This window comes from Budorcas taxicolor, chromosome 18 (assembly GCF_023091745.1).
Source record: "Budorcas taxicolor isolate Tak-1 chromosome 18, Takin1.1, whole genome shotgun sequence".
Lineage (NCBI taxonomy): Eukaryota > Metazoa > Chordata > Mammalia > Artiodactyla > Bovidae > Budorcas > Budorcas taxicolor.
The window spans coordinates 46,490,494-46,515,578 of NC_068927.1; the positions used below are offsets into that span (position 1 = coordinate 46,490,494).

Below are 25,085 nucleotides of genomic sequence, written 5' to 3' on the forward strand. Positions count from 1 at the left end.
TGCGAGTTCCCAGGTTGAAATGATTTGGAGCCCAAGGCTGCTGTCCACTAGTCCTCAGCCGTTTAGATATTTGGGGGCTTCAGTAAGGCCCAGCTCCACATTCTTATCTCCAGAACTTAAACTTGGGGGGAAAAGGAAGGATTTTCAATGACCTTTTTTCTTCCTGAGAGTAGTGTAGATCTGTCCTTGGCCCTCCTGTGATTCTATCCGCTCATTTTGGGACAGTGCTGACCTCAGAGCCAGGATAGGCTCGGGGAAGGTTGCCAGGAAAACAGAGGATGGTTGGGGCTGGGACAACAGAGCATTTGGCTCCAAATGGAATCGCTTGGAAATGTCAACTCCACTTGATCTTTGGCAAAGGTACTTCCACATTTTCTCCAGGAGCTCTGCTCTCAGAGCAGGAAATGCTTCCCACAGTAAACACCTCGAGGCCCCAGGGAGCCAACCGTGCCAGGTGCCTGGCCACAAGCCTGTGGTCCTCTTGAGAAGGTGTGGGCTGGGCTTGGGGAGCTAGTAGCGTATAAAGCAATAGATACCCTGTCCTGAGCAGCACACTCCAGCCACCGCCATGATGAAGGGAGCACTGCTTGTGCTGATCTTGATGGTGACCAGAGAGCTAATGTTCCAGACGAGTGAGGGTAAGAAGGAGGGAGCGAGGGGCCCTTCTAATCCTTGCCTGATGCCGTCTCACTGCGTCTTCCCCAGTCTTGTCCAAGCCGCTTCTAGGGTCTGATTCAGAGGGCAGCTGTTTGATCAGTGCCCAGGAGTCCTGCACAGACTGCCTTAGGCTTTCATTCTTTGTAGAGGGGATGGTGTGGAGCAGGAAGGGTCATTAGCTGTGCACACCCTTGGGGATAGTTCCCTCACGTTAGTGGTGCTTAATGGAAAAAGAGAAGCAGGCTGATGTTCTTGAGGGCAGTGGTCAAGGGTAGAGGGGTCTCCAGGCCCAGCCCCTCCTGCTGCTCCCTATGCTGGGAGTGCCTCATAGAGAAGGTTTTCTGTCTGGGATGTAAGCAGTCCAGGGAGAGGGTAGGTCTCTGGGGGAGGTGAGTTTGGAAGTTTTGGATGTGTGAGTTCCTATCAAGTGGTGGGAAAACAGCAACCTTCTGACATGGTGATCCTGTTGATAGGTGTTTTCTGTTGTGCCTTCAGCGGAAGCCTGCCCTATTTTTTATGAAGTGTTTGGCACAGTGAGCCTTGGAAGCAAAATGTTGTTGAATGCAACACTTGATTTGGTTGCTGCTACTGGTGAGGAAAAAGCAGCTCTAGGAAAAATCCAGGATTGCTACAATGAGGCGGGAGTTGATGGCAAGTTTTTGGATCTGCTCCTCATGGTAATTTACCCCTCCTTAACCCCCACCCTGAGAATTCACATGCAGGATAGTGTAATGTGCCATACGTAATAGATCATGCTGTCATGGGATATGCGACAGAGAAGACCTATGAACAAAGAAGCACAATAAAACCTTTGCTCCAGTGTGCATCACCTATAATATGCAAGCACAATCCACCTGCACATCCAGCATCCTGTTACCAAACCTGTTCATATCATGCCAATTAACTCACACCAAGTAGGGGACTGATATCAATGTAATATGCCAAGGGTGTTGACTTGTGTGATTTTTTTTTTTCTAGTGTGAGAGATGCTAGCATTGGAGGACTAGAATTTTAATCTTTGGCAGAAAACCAGCCATTTAATATACACATGTGTAGGAGTCATGTCAGCTCTATTTAAGGAATATTGAAATGGAGCCCCTGCCTTAAAAGTCTTTTTCCAGGATGAGATTCTTTGGGTTTGTAAGGTTTATGACTTATCGCCAATTCACTTCATCTTGTGCCCACTCTATTGGCCGTTGCTCTGGCTCAGACCCCCATTTCCACTGACATGGTCTCAGTGTCTACAAGCCTGATTTTCCACTGTGGTGTTTTGGTGCCTGAGGCTCCTGAGGAGGCTTCTGGGTACCTGTGGCTGCTCACCTGAGCTAGCAATGTATCTCCTAATGGCCTATCTCTTCTTTCTTGTTCTTGTCATACAGTATTGGAGATTGTGAATAGTCTGTCTCAGCATATTTTTCTCAAATTGTTAATTGTTCAAAATGAGAGGTTTTCAAGAACCGAAGTTTCATGCACTAAAGGAGGTCACAGGGCACATGGGGTTGTTTACAACACCTGTATGTACATTTTGTCCACCCAGCACACCTGACAGAAGAGGCTCAGGTGCAGAATATGTGACCCAAACCCAGACACCAGCACTTTGCTCCTCCATCAAGACCAACCCTGGCTGTGCCCTGCTAACCCCTGTCATCTTCTCCCCTCCCTGGTGTGGCTGGCGACTCTGTCTCCATCCTGACACCTGTGCCTTGGGCTATTAGGGAGCCATCTTCCCCCTGGTGCCTGATGGCAGCCCCCCTCCAGGGGTGGGTCTGTGGGCAGAGGTTCTTGCTGGGGATGGGGCTGAATCCCTGAGGGTGAGGGGTGATGTGATCCTGGGGAGACAGGATAGCCTGGCTGTGGGCTCAGATCCTGTCCCTCTCCTCCTACTCCCTTCCAGGTTTCCATCAACTTGAGTACGGATTGCATCAAACATTCAGTCTCCTCAGTGGTGAATTCCATTTTATGAGCCATACTCAGTGTGCTCTCTTTGTTGACATAGACTTTGCCAGGGATGCCTCATCTGCACTTGATCTTCCTGCCCTTTTTCCTTCTCAACTGAAGTTGGAATCTAGACACCTGTCTCCCCTGATGTGGTCTTTATCAGGTTGACTCTAATAAAATAACTGCAGCTTTGCCCAGTGTGACCAGTGTCTGTGTGCTGAGGGGAGGATGTGAGGCAGGAGATCTTGGATGATGGTGGGGAGAAGTGGCCCATATTGTCATTGAGAGCATGGGGACTGGGGTCAAATAGCGAAGGAGTAAACCTAGGCCCTGTCACTGGCAAGCTGAAGGAGCATGGGCAAGTTTGTTGTAAATTTCTCAAGTCAGTTTGTCATCTGTAAATAGGGATTATGTGTGAAGATTAAGCAAAATAGCAGATATGTAACCCCGACATATCTTGAAAGGATAAAATTGTTTTTTTTGTGGCCACAGATAGCTTATCTCCCACTCTGTCCTTTAGCATAGTGGCAGAGCCTCCAGTCCTTTAAATGTCCCTCTGGTTACTGACAGGAGACTCAGGAGATGACCTGAGCAGGCTCATCAGAGGTCCCCTCTTTGTCCCAGTGGCATTCACCATTTTCTGCTTCTTAGGTGGGTGACTTGAGGAGCCAGACCTTTTCTTAGGGACACTAAGTACCTCTGCTGTCTTTGGGTTCTTCCACAGGGACCAGTACCCACATTAAGTCTTAGACCAGGAGGAAGGGAGTAGATAGAAGAAGCTACCCCAGTGGGAATGTTGTTTCTATGGAAACATCTCATGCTGTGAAGTATAAATTGTAGTATTGCCACATGGGCACGTGTCCTGAACCCTCCAGCCTCCTTCTGAAATTATGAAATGTGTATTTTGCATTACCATAGAAGACTTGGAAGGATAGGACTAGGTTTTATCCCTGTTTCCCAGGGTCAAGGGTATTGTCAGACTACTGTCAGCATGGCCCACAAAAAGAGTGGCAAAACTGGTAAAATGTCTCAAACTTCAGGCCAGGCAGGCATAAGGTCACATCAGTTCAGTTCAGTTCAGTTCAGTTGCTTGGTTGTGACCAACTCTTTGCGACCCCATGAACCACAGCACATCAGGCCTCCCTGTCCATCACCAACTCCCGGAGTCCACCCAGACCCATATTCATTGTGTCAGTGATGCCATCCAACCATCTCAGCCTCTGTTGTCCCCTTCTCCTCCTGTCTTCAATCTTTCCCAGCATCAGGGTCTTTGCAAATGAGTCAGCGCTCCGCATCAGGTGGGCAGAGTATTGGAGTTTCAGCTTTAACATCAGTCCCTCCAGTGAACACCCAGGACTGATCTCCTTTAGAATGGACTGGTTGGATCTCCTTGCAGTCCAGGGGACTCTCAAGAGTCTTCTTCAGCACCACAGTTCAAAAGCATCAATTCTTCTGTGCTCAGCTTTCTTTATAGTCCAACTCTCACATCCATACATGACTGCTGGAAAAACCATAGCCTTGACTAGATGGACCTTTGTTGGCAAAGTAATGTCTCTGCTTTTTAATATGCTGTCTAGGTTGGTCATAACTTTTCTTCTAAGGAGTAAGCGTCTTTTAATTTCATGGCTGAGATCACCATCTGCAGTGATTTTGGAGCCCAGAAAAATAAAGTCTGACACTGTTTCCACTGTTTCCCTATCTATTTGCCATGAAGTGATGATGCCATGATCTTCGTTTTCTGAATGTTGAGCTTTAAGCCAACTTTTTCACTCTCCTCTCACTTTCATCAAGAGGCTCTTTAGTTTTCTTCTTCACTTTCTGCCATAAGGGTGGTATCATCTGCATATCTGAGGTTATTGATATTTCTCCAGCAATCTTGATTCCAGCTTGTGCTTCCTCCAGCCAAGCATTTCTCATGATGTACTCTGCATAGAAGTTAAATAAGCAGGGTGACAATATACAGCCTTGACATACTCCTTTTCCTATTTGGAACCAGTCTCTTGTTCCATGCCCAGTTCTAACAGTTGCTTCCTGACCTGCATACAGGTTTCTCAAGAGGCTGGTCAGGTGGTCTGGTATTCCCATCTCTTGAAGAATTTTCCACAGTTTATTGTGATCCACACAGTCAAAGGCCTTGGCATAGTCAATAAAGCAGAAATAGATGTTTTTCTGGAACCCTCTTGTTTTTTCAATGATCCAGCAGATGTTGGCAATTTGATCTCTGGTTCCTCTGCCTTTTCTAAAACTAGCTTGAACATCTGGAAGTTAGCTGTGCCCGTATTGCTGAAACCTGGCTTGGAAAATTTTGAGCACTAATTTACTAGCATGTGAAATGAGTGCAATTGTGGGGTAGTTTGAGCATTCTTTGGCATTGCCTTTCTTTGGGATTGGAATCAAAACTGACCTTCTCCAGTCCTGTGGCCACTGCTGAGTTTTCCAAATTTGCTGGCATATTGAGTGCAGCACTTTCACAGCATCATCTTTCAGGATTTGAAATAGTTCCACTGGAATTCCATCACCTCCACGAGCTTTGTTCATACTGATGCTTTCTAAGGGCCACTTGAATTCACATTCTAGGATGTCTGGCTCTAGGTGAGTGATCACACTATTGTGATTATCTTGGTCATGAAGATCTTTTTTGTACAGTTCTTCTGTGTATTCTTGCCACCTCTTCTTAATATCTTCTGCTTCTGTTAGGTCCATACCATTTCTGTCCTTTATTGAGTCCATCTTTGCATGAAGTGTTCCCTTGGTATCTCTAATTTTCTTGAAGAGATCTCTAGTCTTTCCCATTCTGTTGTTTTTCTCTATTTCTTTGCATTGATGGCTGAGGAAGGCTTTCTTATTTCTCCTTGCTATTCTTCGGAACTCTGCATTCAAATGGGTATATCTTTCCTTTGCTCCTTTGCTTTTCACTTCCCTTCTTTACATAGCTATATATAAGGCCTCCTCAGACAGCCATTTTGCTTTTTTGCATTTCTTTTTCTTGGGGATGGTCTTGATTCCTGTCTCCTGTACAATGTCATGAACCTCTGTCCACAGTTCATCAGATACTCTATCAGATCTAGTCCCTTAAATCTACTTGTCACTTCCACTGTATAGTCATAAGAGATTTGATTTAGGTCATACCTGAATGGTCTAATGGTTATCCCCACTTTCTTCAATTTAAGTCTGAATTTGCCAATAAGGGATTGGATCATGGTGGAAAGGTCTGACAGAATGTGGTCCACTGGAGAAGGGAGTGGCAAACCACTTCAGTATTCTTGCCTTGAGAAACCCATGAACAGTATGAAAGGGAAAACAGATAGGACACTGAAAGATGAACTCCCCAGGTCGGTAGGTGCCCAGTATGCCACTGGAGATCAGTGGAGAAATAATTTCAGAAAGAATGAAGGGATGGAGCCAAAGCAAAAACAACACCCAATTGTGGATTGTACTGGTGATAGAAGCAAGGTTCAATGCTGTAAAGAGCAATATTGAATAGGAACCTGGAATGTTAGGTCCATGAATCAAGGCAAATTGGAAGTGGTCAAACAGGAGACGGCAAGAGTGAGCATTGGCATTCTAGGAGTCAGCGAACTAAAATGGACTGGAATGGGTGAATTTAATTCATATGACCATTATATCTACTACTGTGGGCAAGAGTCCCTTAGAAGAGATGTAGTAGCCATCATGGTCAATAAAAGAGTCTGAAATGCAGTACTTGGATGCAATCTCAAAAACGACAGGATGATCTCTTTTCGTTTCCAAGGCAAACCATTCAATATCACAGTAATCCAAGTCTATGCCCCAACCAGTAACGCTGAAGAAGCTGAAGTTGAACGGTTCTACGAAGACCTACAAGACCTTCTAGAACTAACACCCAAAAAAAGATGTCCTTTTCATTATAGGGGACTGGAATGCAAAAGTAGGAAGTCAAGAAATACCTGGAGTAACAGGCAAATTTGCCCTTGGAATATAGAATGAAGCAGGGCAAAGACTAATAGAGTTTTGTCAAGAAAATTCACTGGTCGTAGCAAACACCCTCCTCCAACCACATAAGAGAAGACTCTACACATGGACATCACCAGATGGTCAACACCAAAATCAGATTGATTATATTCTATGCAGCCAAAGATGGAGAAGCTCTATACAGTTAGCAAAAACAAGACCAGGAGCTGACTACTGTGGGCTTGAAGTCCTTGAAGATCTTGAAGTCCTTATTGCCAAATTCTGACTAAAGGTTACATACTAGGAGCTAAACTTGGGACTTGGGGCTAAGTGGTAAGGGCTTTGAGTCCTGGCTCTTCTTTAACCTGCTACCTGAATTTGGGCCTTTAAATTCACTGATTCACTCTTTCTACACCTTGATTGTATGTGTGCCAAGTTATGTATGCTCTGCTAGAGTTAGTATTAAGTGTTCAGGTCATACTAAAGAGGTCTAAAATTTTGTTGAAAAGTACACAGTAAAAATCGAACAGATTAATGGCTAAATCGTATTCTTGTATGAGATGAACCGACCTGTAGAAATGTCAAATATTCCCAGATCCATCTCAATTAACCTTTGTTATAATGAAGATTATCTTAATGTTTACCCTGAAAACTAAATTCTCGAGCTCAACCAAAAAAAACTGAGATAAATAGGAACTATATGGAGGATTGTTCTCTCTAGGTACTACAACAGAAGTATTAGTCTCTATCAATAGTCTAGTTTTAGTAGAGGAATGAATACATGGTCACTGTAAGAGAATAACAGGTTTTTGATTATTGATGAAGGAATGGATTTTTTTTTTAAATGATGTTGCCAATGATAGCCCAGTTTATTTTTCTCCTGCTTTACTGGAAAATCCTCAGGTCCTCAAGGTTGTATCTTATAGCAATGATCTTTCTCTTTGCATCTCTTCTCTTTCTTATATATACTCACTTTCTCAGTGATAACATGTAGCTTCATCTTCACTTTATAAGTTTCAAATTTAAATCTTCAAGCCCATTACTAAAACATTACAAAGCACAGAATTGACCCCACTAAACATTTGTTAAATTAATGAATACATTTTTTAAAAAAAGCTCTAAAGTTTTCTTGGGGGACAAATGCCCACAAAATTTAAATAAATCAGTAGACTCTTCAAGGGAAATCTTCAATGGAATAAAAATATCATTTCCCTTTACAGTTAGTTTAATGTAATCTCAATGAAAGTTTTCTTGAAGAGATCTCTAGTCTTTCCCATTCTATTGTTTTCTTCTATTTCTTTGCATTTATCGCTGAGGAAGGCTTTCTTATCTCTCCTTGCTCTTCTTTGGAACTCTGCATTCAAATGGGTATATCTTTCCTTTTCTCCTTTGCTTTTTGCTTCCCTTCTTTTCAAAGCTATTTGTAAGGCCTCCTCAGACAGTCATTTTGCTTTTTTGCATTTCTTTTTCTTGGGGATGATCTTGATTCCTGTCTCCTGTTCAATGTCATGAACCTCTGTCCATAGTTCATCAGGCACTCTGACTATGCCAAAGCCTTTGACTGTGTGGATCACAATAAACAGTGGAAAATTCTGAAAGAGATGGGCATACCAGACCACCTGACTGGCCTCTTGAGAAACCTGAATGCAGGTCAGGAAGCAACTGTTAGAACTGGACATGGAACAGCAGGCTGATTCCAAATAGGAAAAGGAGTATGTCAAGGCTGTATATTGTCACCCTGCTTATTTAACTTCTATGCAGAGTACATCATGAGAAATGCTTGGCTGGAGGAAGCACAAGCTGGAATCAAGATTGCTGGAGAAATATCAATAACCTCAGATATGCAGATGATACCACCCTTATGGCAGAAAGTGAAGAAGAAAACTAAAGAGCCTCTTGATGAAAGTGAGAGGAGAGTGAAGAAGTTGGCTTAAAGCTCAACATTCAGAAAACGAAGATCATGGCATCCGGTCCCATCACTTCATGGCAAATAGATAGGGAAACAGTGGAAACAGTGACTGACTTTATTTTTCTGGGCTCCAAAATCACTGCAGATGGTGATCTCAGCCATGAAATTAAAAGACACTTACTCCTTGGAAGGAAAGCTATGACCAACCTAGACAGCATATTAAAAAGCAGAGACATTACTTTGCCAACAAAGGTCCATCTAGTCAAGGCTATGGTTTTTCCAGCAGTCATGTATGGATGTGAGAGTTGGACTATAAAGAAAGCTGAGCACAGAAGAATTGATGCTTTTGAACTGTGGTGCTGAAGAAGACTCTTGAGAGTCCCCTGGACTGCAAGGAGATCCAACCAGTCCATCCTAAAGGAGATCAGTCCTGGGTGTTCATTGGAAGGACTGATGTTGAAGCTGAAACTCCAATATTTGGCCACCTGATGCGGAGCACTGACTCATTTGCAAAGACCCTGATGCTGGGAAAGATTGAGGGCAGAAGGGGACAACAGAGGCTGAGATGGTTGGATGGCATCACCGACTCAATGGACATGGGTTTGGTTGGACTCAGGGAGTTGGTGATGGACAGGGAGGCCTGATGTGCTGCAGTTCATGGGATCGCAAAGAGTTGGTCACGACTGAGAGACTGAACTGAAGTGAACTGAACGATGAAAATAACAAGAGCATTTTTTGAAAGTTATTTTATTCTTATAAAATGAATCTTAACCATTATCATATGATCCAAAAATCTCCTTTCTAGGTTTACACTTGAAAGGAATGAAAATTTATGTTCACATAAAAACTTGCTCACCACTATTTATTGCAACTTTATTCAGTTTATCAAATCTGGAAAGCTACTTAAATGTCCTTCAACTAGTGAATAGATAAACAAAGCATGCCACATTCCTACAATTGAATCTACTCAGCAATTAAAAGGAAGAAGCAGGAAAAAACCCCTTGGAAATGCCATATTGTTGCATGTATGAATAGTTTGTTTTTTTATTGATAAGTAATGCTTCATTGAATTGATATATGTTAATTTATTTATCTACCCACAGAGTTAGGGCTACTGCAGTTGCTTTTCAAGTTTGAGGTGTTACAAATAAACCTGCTATGACCTGGTAATTCAGACAGAAAATATTCTGCCTGCAGTATGGGAGACCTAAGTTTGATCCCTGGGTTGGGAAGATCCCCTGGAGGAGGGCATGGCAACCCACTCAAGTATTCTTGCCTGGAGAATCCTGTGGACAGAGGAGCCTAGTGTGCAGTAGTCCACAGGGTCACACAGAGTCGGAAATGACTGAGCGACTAGGCATAGCACACACATGAGTATCTGTGTGTGTGTATATACATATACATATATATATATTTATTTAAAAAAGAACCTGTTGCCACATGCAACAACCTGGAGGAATCTCAAATGTATTCTGATAAGTTAAAGATTTGCAACTTAAAGATTACATTTCCTTGGTGGTCCAGTGGCTGGAACTCTGAGCTCCCAATGCAGGGGCCCGGTTTGGATCCCTGATCAGGGAACTGGATCCTGCATGTGGCAGCGAAAATCAAAGATCCCCCATGCCCCAACTAATACTCAGCACAGTCAAATAATAAAATTTAAAATGAACATTAAAGATGCTTGGGGCTGGTGCACTGGGACGACCCAGAGGGATGGTACAGGAAGGGAGGAGGGAGGGGGGTTCAAGATGGGGAACACATGTATACCTGTGGCAGATTCATGTTGATGTATGGCAAAACCAATACAATATTGTAAAGTAATTAACCTCCAATTAAAATAAATAAATTTATATAAAAGACTACAATCATATGGTTTATTTATATTTAATTTATTTTGTTGTATTTGGAAAAATCAGCAAGCATATGTTTGAAAAAAAATGTTAAGTAATTAGTAGTAAGCTGAGGAGATGCCTAAACATGCACACTCATATCATGGGCAGATAAATGAGCTAGTAAAGGAAAACCAGAAATAGATCCTAGTCATCATGGATTTTGTGAAAAAGATAACTCACCAAGCAGGAAATTTGCATTGTTTCATACATGAAATTTTGGTGCTGAATAAACTAATTGAATATTTGGGGAAATAAAACTGTTGCATCTGTATCTCTATAGCTTTCTCCAGAATTAATTTCAGAAAAGTTAAAGGTTTACACTTTCAAAGACTGGGATAGAAAATGTCATCAAATTCTTAGAAAATGTTATGGAAGACTTTTTTTTTTTTTAAATTTCAGAGTAGAGAAGACCTTTCTAAAGATGAAATGAAATCAGATTGATAATTTTGACTACATGAAAATTAAAATGTTACTGCATGGCAAAATGCACCACATACACCTTTTCAGGACATCACACAAATGTTATTTCATTGATGTCTTTGGTCATTCTGTTTAAATTATAATATGTGTACCACTCCACCTGCCCTCTGTATTGTCGATCTTTCCCTGATTCCTCTCCTAATGTGCTATATGTCTACCAAGCTTTCTTGCCTATTGATTTTCTAACACTATCAGACCTAATCTATATGGGAAAGAAATTTTAGTCATTAAAGAAATATTCTCCATTGAGAAAGTATCTCACCTATCTATCTATCTAGTCTGTCTCTTCTCCCTCCCCTCTCCACCTAGCCCCATTCATACTCTTTTAATCCAGATTCCACAATGTTCTTTGCTTACTCCAATGGAGAATTTATAATAAAACAATGCCCTTCTGAATTTGTAGTCAATGGAATATGCTAAGGCATTCAGACAAAACAAAATAAAAATATTAGTGGTTCTGGGCAGGAAATGGATTTATACTTCCACCTGGAACAACTAAAACTGGACAAAACATAGCAAAGAATGACATTTAGAAATTGAACTTCAGTCCACGGTGGCCAGTGTGGCCACATTTGCAGAGCAGATACTGAAGTGGAGAGAACTGCACAGAAAAACAATCCCAGGATTCTGCAAGAAGTCCCCAAGTCTTCACTGCATATTGCTCACTGTGTGTATGTGAGAAAACTGCCCAAAGTGAGGGAATAATCTGAAAGGAGCAGAGGAAACAATACTGGGAATTTGTACAGGTCTGAAAATAGTTTGTATTTCAGTCTTAGAGGAATACCTAGGTTATTCATAGGGAGTCAAGTATTTGATTCAGGAAGGGATCTTGGCAGTGGTATAAAATTTGCCTTTTCATGTGGATGATTATGTACCAGCTGCTGCTGCTGCTAAGTCACTTCAGTCGTGTCTGACTCTGTGTGACTCCAGAGACGGCAGCCCACCAGGCTCCCCTGTCCCTGGGATTCTCCAGGCAACAACACCGGAGTGTGTTGCCATTTCCTTCTCCAAAGCATGAAAGTGAAAAGTGAAAGTGAAGTCGCTCAGTCGTGTCCAACTCCTAGCGACCCCGTGGGCTGCAGCCCACCAGGCTTCTCCATCCATGGGATTTTCCAGGTGAGAGTACTGGAGTGGGTTGCCATTGCCTTCTCCAATGTACCAGCTAAACAAGGCTTAAAAGAAGCTTCAAATGGATCAGCCTATTTCAAAGTAAAAGAAAAAAGCTCAGGAATATCTATAGTATTACAGAGGTACCTAGTACATAAATTTTAAATTTTAGAATATACGGCATCAAAAAACTAGCTAGCAGCATGCAAAGCAGCAGAAAAATATGAACTATGATCAGAAATAATCAATATAAATGACTCATAGGAACAAAGTCATCAATACCAACAATTGGAGAATTGAAGAATAGAATCAATATAAATAATTGAAGAACTCAGTATAAACAAACCCAGAAAACACAAACATGATACAGTTGGTAGACAAAATATTAAAAGTTATTAAAATTGTATTCCAGATGTTAAGAGGTGAGAGGACCACTTGGGCATGTAAACTTGAAGCATAGATATCACGTGTACCCCAGTGTTCATCGCAGCACTGTTTATAATAGCCAGGACATGGAAGCAACCTAGATGTCCATCAGCAGATGAATGGATAAGAAAGCTGTGGTACATATACACAATGGAGTATTACTCAGCCATTAAAAAGAATACATTTGAATCCGTTCTAATGAGGTGGATGAAACTGGAGCCGATTATACAGAGTGAAGTAAGCCAGAAAGAAAAACACCAATACAGTATACTAACACATATATATGGAATTTAGAAAGATGGTAATGATAACCCTGTATGTGAGACAGCAAAAGAGACACAGATGTATAGAACAGACTTTTGGACTCTGTGGGAGAGGGAGAGGATGAGATGATTTGGGAGAATGGCATTGAAACATGTATACTATCATGTAAGAAATGTATCACCAGTCTAAGTTTGATACAGGATACAGGATGCTTGGGGCTGGTGCACTGGGATGACCCAGAGAGATGATATGGGGAGAGAGGTTGGGGGGGCGGGTTCAGGATTGGGAACTCATGTACACCCGTGACGGATTCATGTCAATGTATGGCAAAACCAATACAGTATTGTAAAGTAAAGTAAAAAAAAAAAAAAAAAAGACTAGGTTAAAAAATATATTCCACTAGATGGCACCATAGAAGAAAATATTAATAAGTTTGAAATAGACAATGACAGAAAACTATCCAAAATAAAAACCAGAAATAATTGAGTAATGATAAGAGGATCAGTGAGCTGTGAGATAACCTGGGGGAGGGGTAATACGTGATTAATTGGAATCTGTTAGGGAGTAAGTGCCAGAATCGTCCCATATTTGATGAAAAATATAAACCTATAGATCTATACTACTTAGTTAACTTTAAGCATAAGAAAAATGAAAAAAAAATGCACTTAGCCCATTGTAATCAGATTTCTTAAGTGTGGTGATAAAATGGAAATCTTCAAAGCAGCCAGGGAAACAGAAACAGAGAGAAGAACAGCAGCACACTTCTCTTAGGAAACAATGACATTTACCAAGTATTGAAAGCATTAAAAGAAAAAAATACCATGAACCTCTAATTCTCCACCTGATGAAACTGTTTTTTAAAAAATAAAGGAAGCACTTTTTCACATAAGCAAAAGCTTAAAGGATTCATCACCATCATACCTGCACTATAGGAAATACTAGAGGAAGGCCTGCAGGAGGGATTGATGTGGTGCAAGGTGGAAATCTCCAACTACCATGGAAGAGAGAGCATGGATGATTGTCAGTCTGAGGAGATCTATCTATTTCTCTATCACTATCCTACCTGGAGAATCCCATGGACAGAGGAGCCTGGTGGGCTACAAGTCCATAGGGTCACAAAGAGTCAGACACAACTGAGCACGCACGCATCCCTTATGTAGAGAGATTTAATACATTCACAATGGATTTTCTTGGACTAAAGTATTCAAATACTACATTCAAAAGCAGAAATTACAGCTGTTGATAAAATTAGTAAGTTGTAATTTAGCTCAAAGAACAATAACTTGATAAAACAGAGACATAAAGTGTAATGAAATATGGAAGAGTGTGTAAGAGATAACATGGGACACAGTGAAAAGACTCTCAGTATGTAGATACTGAAATTACTGGTAGGAGTCCTGTCACCTGCCTAGAGCTGACTGGCAGGAGGACTCCCAGGGAGCAGAAGCAGCAGTGTATGAGCCTACAGCTGTGGGTGTGGAGTAGGTCAGCAGGGATGCTGGTCTCAGTACACTGGGCGGCCAGCGCTGCTGCTTGTGTTGCTTTCTGCCGTACTTGTCTCAAGGATGGCTCTGGCTGGAGGGACCTAAGAGACATGGGCCAAAGCTCCCTCAGAGAGCTCCTTGGAAGGTAAAAGGGCAATCCTCTGGCAATACCTAGGTTGGGTGTACCGCCAAAGCCAAATGGGGTTTCCTGGATGAGGTATTAGCCAGCCTCCTGGGCACTGAGAGAACTTAGCATTGCCAGGAGAGGGTTTGTTGTTTTTTTTTTTTTTTACTTTATTGGATTATAGTTGCTGTACAGTGTTGTGTTTCTGCTGTACAGCAAAGTGAATCAGGTACCCATTTTATTTTGGATTTTCTTCCCATTTAGGTCACCAAAGAGCACTGAGTAGAGTTCCCTGTGCTATACAGTAGGTTCTCATTAGTTATCTATTTTATACATTGTCAATAGTGTATATATATATGAATCTAAATCTCCTTCATCCCACCCTCTCCTTCTTATATATATCTTTATTTTCTGTCTGTGTCTCTGTTTCTGCTTTGCAAAGAAGATAATCTATACCAAACCATCTTTCTGGGTTCCACATTTATGTGTTACTATATATTTGGTTTTCTCTTTCTGCCTTATTTCACTCCTTATGACTGTCCCTAGGCAGTCTCTCACAAATGGCACAGTTTTGTTCCCTTTCTGTTGTTTATATATACCACATCTTCTTCTTCTTTTTTTTTACAACTGCAGGGTTAGATTTGATCTTTATTTCAATGGTAAAAAATTAACATTTTTTTCTAGTTTGATATTTTTAATTAATTATTTTAATTGGAGGCTAATCACTTTACAATATTGTAGTGGTTTTTGCCATACATGGACATGAATCAGCCATAGGTGTACATGTGTCCCCCATCCTAAACCCCTCTCCCACCTCCCTCCCCATCCAATCCCTCAGGATCATCCCAGTGCACCAGCCCTGAGCGCCTGTCTCATGCATCGAACCTGGACTGACGATCTATTTCACATATGCTAATATACATGTTTCAATGCTATTCTCTCACATCATCTCACCCTTGCCTTCCCCCACAGAGTCCAAAAGACTGTTCTATACATCTGTGTCTCTTTTGCTGTCTTGCATACAGGGTCATCGTTACTATCTGTCTAAATTCCATATATATGTGTTAGTATACTGTATTGGTGTTTTTCTTTCTGACTTACTTCACTCTGTATAATAGGCTCTGGATTCATCCACCTGTTTAGAACTGATTCAGATGCATTCTTTTCAATGGCTGAGTAATATTCCATCATGTATATGTACCACAGCTTTCTTATCCATTCATCTGCTGATGAACATCTAGGTTGCTTCCATGTCTTGGCTATTATAAACAGTGCTGTGATGAACATTGGGGTACACGTGTCTCTTTCAATTCTGATTTCCTCAGTGTGTATGCCCAGCAGTGGGATTGCTGGGTCATATGGCAGTTCTATTTCCAGTTTTTTAAGGAATCTCCACACTGTTCTCCATAGTGGCTGTACTAGATTGTATTCCCACCAACAGTATAAGAGGGTTCCCTTTTCTTCACACCCTCTCCAGCATTTATTGTTTGTAGACGTTTGGCTCGCAGCCATTCTGACCAGCGTGAGATGGTACCTCATTGTGGTTTTGATTTGCATTTCTCTGATAATGAGTGATGTTGAGCATCTTTTCATGTGTTTGTCAGCCGTGTGTATGTCTTCTTTGGAGAAATGTCTGTTTAGTTCTTTGGCCTATTTTTTAAATTGGGTCATTTATTTTTGTGGAATTGAGCTGCAGGAGCTGCTTGTATATTTTTGAGATGAATTTTTTGTCAGTTATTTTGTTTGCTATTATTTTCTCCCATTCTGAAGGCTGTCTTTTCACCTTGCTTATAGTTTCCTTTGATGTGCAAAAGATTTTAAGTTTAATTAGGTCCCATTTATTTATTTTTGCTTTTATTTAATTATTCTAGGAGGTGAGTCATAGAGGATCCTGCTGTGACTTATGTTGGACAGTGTTTTGCCTATGTTCTCCTCTAGGAGTTTTATAGTTTCTGGTCTTACATTTAGATCTTTAATCCATTTTGAGTTTATTTTTGTGTATGGTGTTAGAAAGTGTTCTAGTTTTATTCTTTTACAAGTGGTTGACCAGTTTTCCTAGCACCACTTGTTAAAGAGATTGTCTTTCCTCCATTGTATATTCTGGCCTTTTTTGTCAAAGATAAGGTGTCCATAGGTGCGTGGATTTATCTCTGGGCTATTTTGTTCCATTGATCTATGTTTCTGTCTTTGTGCCAGTACCATACTGTCTTAATGACTGTAGCTTTGTAGTATAGTCTGAAGTCAGGCAGGTAGATTCCTTCAGTTCCATTTATCTTTCTCAAGATTGCTTTGGCTATTGGAAGTTTTTTGTATTTCCATACAAATTGTGAAATTATTTGTTCTAGTTCTCTGAAAAATACTGTTGGTAGCTTGATAGGGATTTCATTGAATCTAAAAATTGCTTTGGGTAATATACTCATTTTTATAATCATTTTCACTACATTGATTCTTCCAATCCATGAACACAGTATATTTTTCTATCTATTTGTGCCCTCTTTGATTTCTATCATCAGTGTTTTATAGTTTTCTATATATAGGTATTTTGTTTATTTAGGTAGATTTATTCCTAAGTATTTTATTCTTTTCTTTGCCATGGTGAATGGAATTGTTTCCTAAATTTCTCTTTCTGTTTTCTCATTGTTAGTGTATAGGAATGCAAGGGATTTCTGTTAATTTTATATCCTACAACTGTACTATATTCGTTGATTAGCTCTAGTAATTTTCTGGTGGAGTCTTTAGGGTTTTAAATGTAGAGGATCATGTCATCTGCAAACAGTGAGAGTTTTACTTCATCTTTTCCAATCTGGATTCCTTTTAGTTCTTTTTCTGCTCTGACTTCTGTGGCTAAAACTTCTAAAACTATGCTGAATAGTAGTGTTGAGAGTGGGCATCCTTGTCTTGTTCCAACTTTAGGGGAAATGCTTTCAAGTTTTCATGATTGAGGGTAATGTTTGCTGTGGGTCTATCATGTATGGCTTTTATTATATTGAGGTATGTTCCTTCTATTCCTGCTTTCTGGAGGGTTTTTTTTTTAAATCACAAATGGATGTTGAATTTTGTCAAAGGCTTTCTCTGCATCTATTGAGATAATCATATGGTTTTTATCTTTCAATTTCTTAATGTGGTGTATCACATTGATTGCATTGTGAATATTGAAGAATCCTTGCATCCCTGGGATAAAGCCCACTTGGTCATGATGTATGATCTTTTTAATACGTTGTTGGATTCTGTTTGCTAGAATTTTGTTAAGAATTTTTGTATCTATGTTCATCAGTGATATTGGCCTGTAGTTTTCTTTTTTTGTGGCATCTTTGTGTGGTTTTGGTATTAGGATAATGGTGGCTTTATGCAATGAGTTTTGAACTTTACCTTCCTCTTCAATTTTCTGGAATAGTTTGGGTAGGATCAGTTCAGTTCAGTTCAGTTCAGTCACTCAGTCGTGTCTGACTCTTTGCGACCCCATGAATCACAGCATGCCAGGCCTCTGTGTCCATCACCAACTCCCAGAGTTCACTCAAACTCATGTCCATTGAGTTGGTGATGCCATCCAGCCATCTCATCCTCTGTCATCCCCTTCACCTCCTGCCCCCAATCCCTCCCAGCATCAGGGTCTTTTCCAATGAGTCAACTCTTCGCATGAGGTGGCCAAAGTATTGGAGTTTCATCTTCTCTAAATTTTTGGTAGAATTCAGCTGTGAAGCCGTCTGGTCCTGGGCTTTTGTTTGCTGGAAGATTTCTGATTACAGTTTTCATTTCTGTGCTTGTGATGGGTCTGTTAAGATTTTCTATTTCTTCCTGGTTCAGTTTTGGAAAGTTACACTTTTCTGAGAATTTGTCCATTTCTTCCAAATTGTCTATTTTATTGGCATATAGTTGCTGACAGTAGTCTCTTATGATCCTTTGTATTTCTGTGTTGTCTGTTGTGATTTCTTTATTTTCATTTCTAGTTTTGTTGACTTGATTCTTCTCCCTTTTTTTCTTGATGAGTCTGGCTAATGGTTTGTCTATTTTATTTATCTTCTCAAATAACCAGCTTTTACCTTTGTTGATTTTTGCTATGGTCTCCTTGTTTCTTTTTCATTTATTTCTGCTCTAATTTTTATGATTTCTTTCCTTCTACTAACCCTGGGGTTCTTCATTTCTTCCTGTTCAAGTTGCTTTAGGTGTAGAGTTAGGTTATTTATTTGATTTTTCTCTTGTTTTGGGGGCTTCCCTGGTAGCTCAGCGGTTAAAACATCTGCCTGCAATGAGGGAGACTCAGGTTTGATACCTGGGTTGAGAAGATCCCCTGGGGAAGGAAATGGCAACCCACTCCAGTATACTTGCCTGGAGAATCCCATGGACGGAGGAGCCTGGTGGGCTACAGTCCACAGGGTTGCAAAGTGTCAGACACGACTGAGTGATTTCACTTCTTCACTTCACTTCACTTGTTTCTTGAGGTAAGCTTGTATTGCTATGAACCTTCCCCTTAGTACTGCTTTTACTGAATCCCATAGGTTTTGGGTGGTTGTGTTTTCATTTTCATTTGTTTCTATGCCTATTTTGATTTCTTTTTTAATTTCTTCTGTGATTTGTTGGTTATTCAGCAGCATGCTGTTTAGCCTCCATGTGTTTCTATTTTTAATAGTTTTTTCCCCCCTGTAGTTGATATTTAATCTTACCGCATTGTGATCAGAAAAGATGCTTGAGATGATTTCACTTTTTTTGAATATACCAAGGCTAGATTATGGCCAAGGATGTGATGTATCCCAGAGAAAGTTCCGTGTGCAGTTGAGAAAAAAGGTGAAATTCATTGTTTTAGGGTGAGATATCCTGTAGATACCAATTAGGTCTAACTGGTCCATTGTATCATTTGAAGTTTGTGTTTCCTTGCTAATTTTCTGTTTAGTTGATCTATCCATAGGTGTGAGTGGGGTATTAAAGTCTCCCACTATTATTGGGTTACTGTTAATTTCCCCTTTCATACGTGTTAGCATTTGCCTTGCATATTGCAGTGCTCTTAAGTTGGGTACATATATATTTATAGTTGTTATATCTTCTTCTTGGATTGATCCTTTGATCATTATGTAGTGTCCTTCTTTGTCTCTTTTCACAGCCTTTATTTCAAAGTCTATTTCATCTGATATGAGTATTGCTACTCCTGCTTTCTTTTGGTCTCCATTTGTGTGAAATATCTTTTTCCAGCCCTTCACTTTCAGTCTGTATGTGTCCCGTGGTTTGAGGTGGGTCTCTTGTAGGTGGTATATAGGGGGCCTTGTTTTTGTATCCATTCAGCCAGTCTTTGTCTTTTGGTTGGGGCATTCAACCATTTACATTTATGTTAATTATTGATAATTAAGGACTTCCCTGGTGGTTCAGATGGTTAAGCGTCTGCCTACAATGTGGGAGACCTGGGTTCAATCCCTGGGTTGGGAAGATCTTCTGGAGAAGGAAATGGCAACCCACTCCAGTATTCTTGCCTGGAAAATCCCATGGATGGAGGAGCCTGGTGGGCTACAGTTCATGGGGTTGCAAAGAGTCGGACACAACTGAGTGACTTCACTCACTCACTCATTGATAAGTATGATCCTGTTGCCATTTACTTTGTTGTTTGGGGTTCGAGTTTATGCACCTTTTCTGTGTTTCCTGTCTAGAGAAGATCTTTTAGCATTTGTTGAAGAGCTGGTTTGGTGGTGTTGAATTCTCTGAGCTTTTGCTTGTCTATAAAGCTTTTGATTTCTCCATCACATTTGAATGAGATCCTTGCTGGGTACAGTAATCTGAGTTGTAGGCTTTTCTCTTTCATCACTTCAAGTATGTCCTGCCATTCCCTTCTGGTCTGAAGAGTTTCTATTGAAAGATCATCTTTTATCCTTATGGGAATCCCCTTGTGTGTTATTTGTTGTCTTTCCCTTGCTGCTTTTAATATTTGTTCTTTGTGTTTGATCTTCATTAACTTGATTAATATGTGTCTTGGGGTGTTTCGCCTTGGGTTAGTCCTGTTTGGGACTCTCTGGGTTTCTTGGACTTGGGTGGATATTTCCTTCCCCATTTTAGGAAAGTTTTCAACTATTATCTCCTCAAGCATTTTCTCATGGCCTTTCTTTTTGTCTTCTTCTGGGACTCATATGATTTGAATGTTGGGGCATTTGACTTGTCCCAGAGGTCTCTGAGATTGTCCTCATTTCTTTTAATTCTTTTGTTCTTTTTTCCTCTCTGCTTCATTTATTTCCACTGTTCTATTTTCCACCTCAATTATCCTATCTTCTGCATCAGTTATTCTACTGTTGGTTCCCTCCAGAGTGCTTTTGATCTCAGTTATTGCATTATTCACTCTTGACTGACTCTTTTTTTATTTCTTCTAGGTCCTTGTTAAACTTTTCTTGCATCTTCTCAATCCGTCTCCAGACTATTTATCTATAAGTCCATTTTGTTTTCAAGACTTTGGATCATTGTCACTATCATTGTTCTGAATTATTTTTCAGGTAGACCCCCTATCTCTTCCTCTTTGGTTTGGTTTGGTGGGCATTTATCATGTTCCTTTACCTGTTGAACATTTCTCTGCCTTTTCATCTTGTTTAGATTGCTGTCTTTGGGGTGGCCTTTCTGTATGCTGGAAGTTTGTGCTTCCTCTTTATTGTGGAGGTTCCTCCCTGTGGGTAGGGTTGGACGAGTGGCTTGTCAAGGTTTCCTGGTTAGGGAAGCTTGTGTCAGTGTTCTTGTGGGTGGAGCTTTATCTCTTCTCTCTGGAGTGCAATGAAGTGTCCAGTAGTGAGTTTTGAGGTGTCTGTGGGTTTGGTGTGACTTTGAGTAGCCTGTATATTAATGCTCAAGGCTATGTTCCTGCATTGCTGGAGAATTAGCTTGGTTTGTCTTGGTCTGGAACTTGTTGGCTCTTGGTTGGAGCTTGGTTTCAGTGTAGGTATGGAGGCTTTTGGATGAGCGCATGTTGATTAATATTCCATGAAGTCAGGAAGTTTTCTGGTGTTCTCAGGTTTTGGATTTAAGCCTCCTGCCTTTGGTTTTCAGTCTTATTCTTACAGTAGACTCAAGATCTCCATCCATACAGCACTGATGATAGAACATCTAGGTTAATGGAGAAAAGATTCTTCACAGTGAGGGACACCCAGAAAGGTTCGCAGGGTTACATGGAGAAGAGAAGAGGGAGGAGGGAGATAGAGGTGACCAAGGGGAGAAGAGGGAGAATCAAAAGGAGAGAGAGCAATCTAGCCAGTAGTCAATTCCCTATGTGCTCTCCACAGCCTGGAACACCCAGAGAGGTTCACAGAGTTACACAGAAAAGAGAAAAGGGAGGAAGGAGATAGAGGTTACCAGAAGGAGAATAAGGGAAGTCAAAAGGAGAAAGACAGATCTAGCCAGTAATCAGTTCCCTAAGTGTTCTCCACAGCCTGGAGTACCGAAAGAGATTCACAGAGTTGGGTAGAGAAGAGAAGGTGGAGGGAGGAGATAGAGGTGACCTGGAGGAGAAAAAGGAAAGTCAAAAGGCGGAGCGGGCAATCAAGCCAGTAATCATGCCCTAAGTAAAAATGGGCACTAGAGATTGGATTCTTAAAGGTGCAAAATCAATAACAAATACCAAAAAGCAAAGATTAAAAATCTAGAGTTTAGACTCTCAAAAATACAATATTAAAAAAAGAAAACAAAATCACAAAAACATAAAAAATATATATGAAATTTGCTTTAAAAATAGGGCCTTTTGTTTTTTGCAAGGTAATAGTAGGTTATAAAAATGAAAAAGGAATAATAAAGGACTTTAAAATTTCTAAAAGTTAAAAAATTAAATGATAATAGTAAAATATATCTAGGATTTCTCTGGAGCTATTGCAGGCTGTGTGCGGTCAGTTCAGTTTCAGATAGTTCCTTGTTCCAGCTTATACTTCTCAAGGTCTATAGGCCCCTTCCAATGTAGTTTGTGCTAACTACAGGGTTTTAATCTGTTGTTCTCATCACTTCCAATGCGGTTCCCTCTGTATATTTTGGCTTCTGTTTGCAAGTCTCTTTACTGTCTAATTTCTGCCTGACAGAAGGGCACGAAGGTGGTCACTTATTTAGGCTCACTTGTTCATTTGTGCCATGGGGAGGGAGGAACACTGCAAAGAAATATCACTGGCATATATGGGGAGCACTCGCAGTGCCTGGGCCACATTGGGTTTGCCCCTGCTTATGGCGTCTGTGCTTTCCCAGTCTACACTGCTCAGGCTTCAGGGGAACTGTCTAAAGTGGGCCCTGGGTTGCATGCACTTCCCATGCCTAAGCTGCTGAGGTTCAGGTTCTCAGTACTCCACAAAGGCACAGACTCAGTTGGGCCTGCGTTTTGTGCCTTTCCCAGGTCCTAGCAACTCAGGCAACCATGTGCTTTGTGAGCGCACTCTCCCCAGGTGTGTGGTGCATCTTATCGCCTCCCCCGAGCCAGCCTCTCGGTTTCCTGGGTGTGCAGTGGGAGCGCTGTCTCAGGTGTGCCATGTGTATCTTCTGGGGAGCTGATCTCTGGCTGTGACCCTCTTTGCAGATGTCAACCATCCAGGATCCCAGGAAGACTTGGTTAGCAACTGAGACCCTGCTTGCCATTTGGTAGAGGATGCTGTCTCTGGGGCCGAGTTTGCCCCTTTCTGGCTCTGGCTGTCACCTGCTTGCCTCTCTGCCTCCAATGAGGGGAGGGGGCGGTCCGCAGCCAGCTAGCTCTCCTCCGGTATTAGCTCAGTCCTTTGTTCTGTTATGACCAACCTAATAGTATATTGAAAAGCAGAGATATTACTTTGCCAACAAAGGTCCGTCTAGTCAAGGCTATGGTTTTTCCAGTGGTCATGTATGGATGTGAGAGTTGGACTGTGAAGAAAGCTGAGTGCCGAAGAACTGATGCTTTTGAACGGTGGTGTTGGAGAAGACTCGTGAGAGTCCCTTGGACTGCAAGGAGATCCAACCAGTCCATTCTAAAGGAGATCAGTCCTGGGTGTTCATTGGAAGGACTGATGCTGAGGCTGAAATTCCAATACTTTGGCCACCTCGTGCGAAAAGTTGACTCATTTGAAAAGACCCTGATGCTGGGAGGGATTGGGGGCAGGAGAAGGGGACGACAGAGGATGAGATGGCTGGATGGCATCATCGACTCGATGGACATGAGTCTGAATGAAATCTGGGAGTTGGTGATGGACAGGGAGGCCTGGCGTGCTGTGATTCATGGGGTCACAAAGAGTCAGACATGGCTGAACGACTGAACTGAACTGAACTTTATTCTGTGAGCGGGCCCAGCAGTGCCTTATGTTAGAGCTTTTTGCGGGAAAGTTCTCTCTCTCTCTCTCTCTCTCTCTTTTTTCCCCCTCTCTCTGGCTATCCCATGGTTTGTGTAGCTATCTCACATTAGCTCCCTCAGATTGTCCTCATGGCATTCAGGCCCAGTCCTTACCCTAAGCAATGTAGCCCGCGCCTCCCTGTTCAGCCCCCGCTTGCTAGTGTCAGATACTTATGTCTGGGCTACTTCTCCTCTGGAAGTTGTGGTTAGGCATGTAATCTGTGGGTTTTATTTATTTATTTTTCCTCCTGGTTATGTTGCCCTCTGAGATTCCAAAACTCCCCACAGGCTCGCTGGTGACAGGCTTTCCTGGTGTTTGGAAACTTCTCTTTCATGACTCCCTTCCCGGGATGTGTCTCCATCCCTAACTCTTTTGTCTCTCTTTTTATCTTTTATATTTTGTCCTACCTCTTTTTGAAGACAATGGGCTGCCTTTCTGGGTGCCTGGTGTCCTCTACCAATATTCAGAAGTTGTTTTGTGAAATTTGCTCAGCATTCAAATGATCTTTCAATGAATTTGTGGGGAAGAAAGTAGTCTACCCATTCTATTCCTCTGCCATCTTAGGGCCACCTCCTTGTACCACATCTTCTTTACAGTAGAAAGTGTCTAAAGGGATTTACCATTTTGAGCAGTGATATATTAGAACTATAGTCAGCTGTTGCAGAGTCCTGGAAGCACACCAGTGTTCCACTTTTTAAAAGTTTAGTTGAGGAGTCAACAGTTGGTTTGGCAGGCACAGGAGGAATGGAACTAGGATACCTGAGACCATGGTCATGGTGGGACTCTTGGAACTCTTAGAAATGCAATTATTAAGAAAAGATATAGAAGTATTTCACCACTTTGCAAACCGACACAAATATACTGGAGTGAACCAACTTAATGTCAGGTCTTCCTGGAACCCATTCCTGTTTGCATGTGATTCTATCTTTGCTGACAGCATTCACCTCCCTAAGCAGCCTATATCCTTCAGGATGCCATATGCTTCCAAGGACCTGTTCATTGTACACTCACAGCACTTGCTGGGAACATCCTCATTTCATTAGTCCTACTGTTTCAGTTGAGCTGGAGCATTGTTATGGAAAGTCAGACAACTGGGTTGAATGGCTTCTATGTACTTTCTTGACTCCTAGTCTGTGCTTACTTTACATTTCTCCTCAACCATTTCTTTTAACTTTTATATTAATTCTCATCTTACTTCACTTTTTGGTCCCAGATATTTCCTATTCTTCCTTTAGCCCCCAGACAGATGCATGTTGACCATATAGGTGAAAGATTTAGAGCCAGTCCCATTCTGGGACACTTGCAGGCTGTATATTGTCACCTTGCTTATTTAACTTATATACAGAGTACATCATGAGAAATGCTGGGCTGGATGAAGCATAAGCTGGAATCAAGATTGCCAGGAGAAATATTAAGAACCTCAGATATGCAGATGACACCACCCTTATGGCAGAAAGCAAAGAACTAAAGAGCCTGTTGATGAAAGTGAAAGAGGAGAGTGAAAAACTTGGCTTAAAACTCAACATTCAGAAAACTAAGACCATGACATCTGGTCCCATCACTTCATGACAAATAGATGGGGAA

The 25,085-nt window shown here is 41.4% G+C and overlaps 1 protein-coding gene across 1 annotated transcript; it reads left to right on the top strand.

Moving 5' to 3' along the window:
- Positions 1-568: 568 nt before the first annotated feature.
- Positions 569-2,620, top strand: LOC128064142 (major allergen I polypeptide chain 2-like). Its single transcript, XM_052656931.1, has 3 exons — positions 569-638; positions 1,153-1,334; positions 2,552-2,620. The coding sequence occupies exons 1-3, from the start codon at positions 569-571 to the stop codon at positions 2,618-2,620; spliced, it is 321 nt and encodes a 106-aa protein (XP_052512891.1).
- The last annotated feature ends 22,465 nt before the right edge of the window (positions 2,621-25,085 follow it).

Bases quoted from the DNA above. Each gene is read 5' to 3' on its own strand.
- LOC128064142 (XM_052656931.1), top strand. From the start codon at position 569: ATGATGAAGGGAGCACTGCTTGTGCTGATCTTGATGGTGACCAGAGAG. The intron at 639-1,152 runs GTAAGAAGGAGG...TTGTGCCTTCAG, and splicing joins AATGTTCCAGACGAGTGAGG to CGGAAGCCTGCCCTATTTTT. The intron at 1,335-2,551 runs GTAATTTACCCC...ACTCCCTTCCAG, and splicing joins TTTTGGATCTGCTCCTCATG to GTTTCCATCAACTTGAGTAC.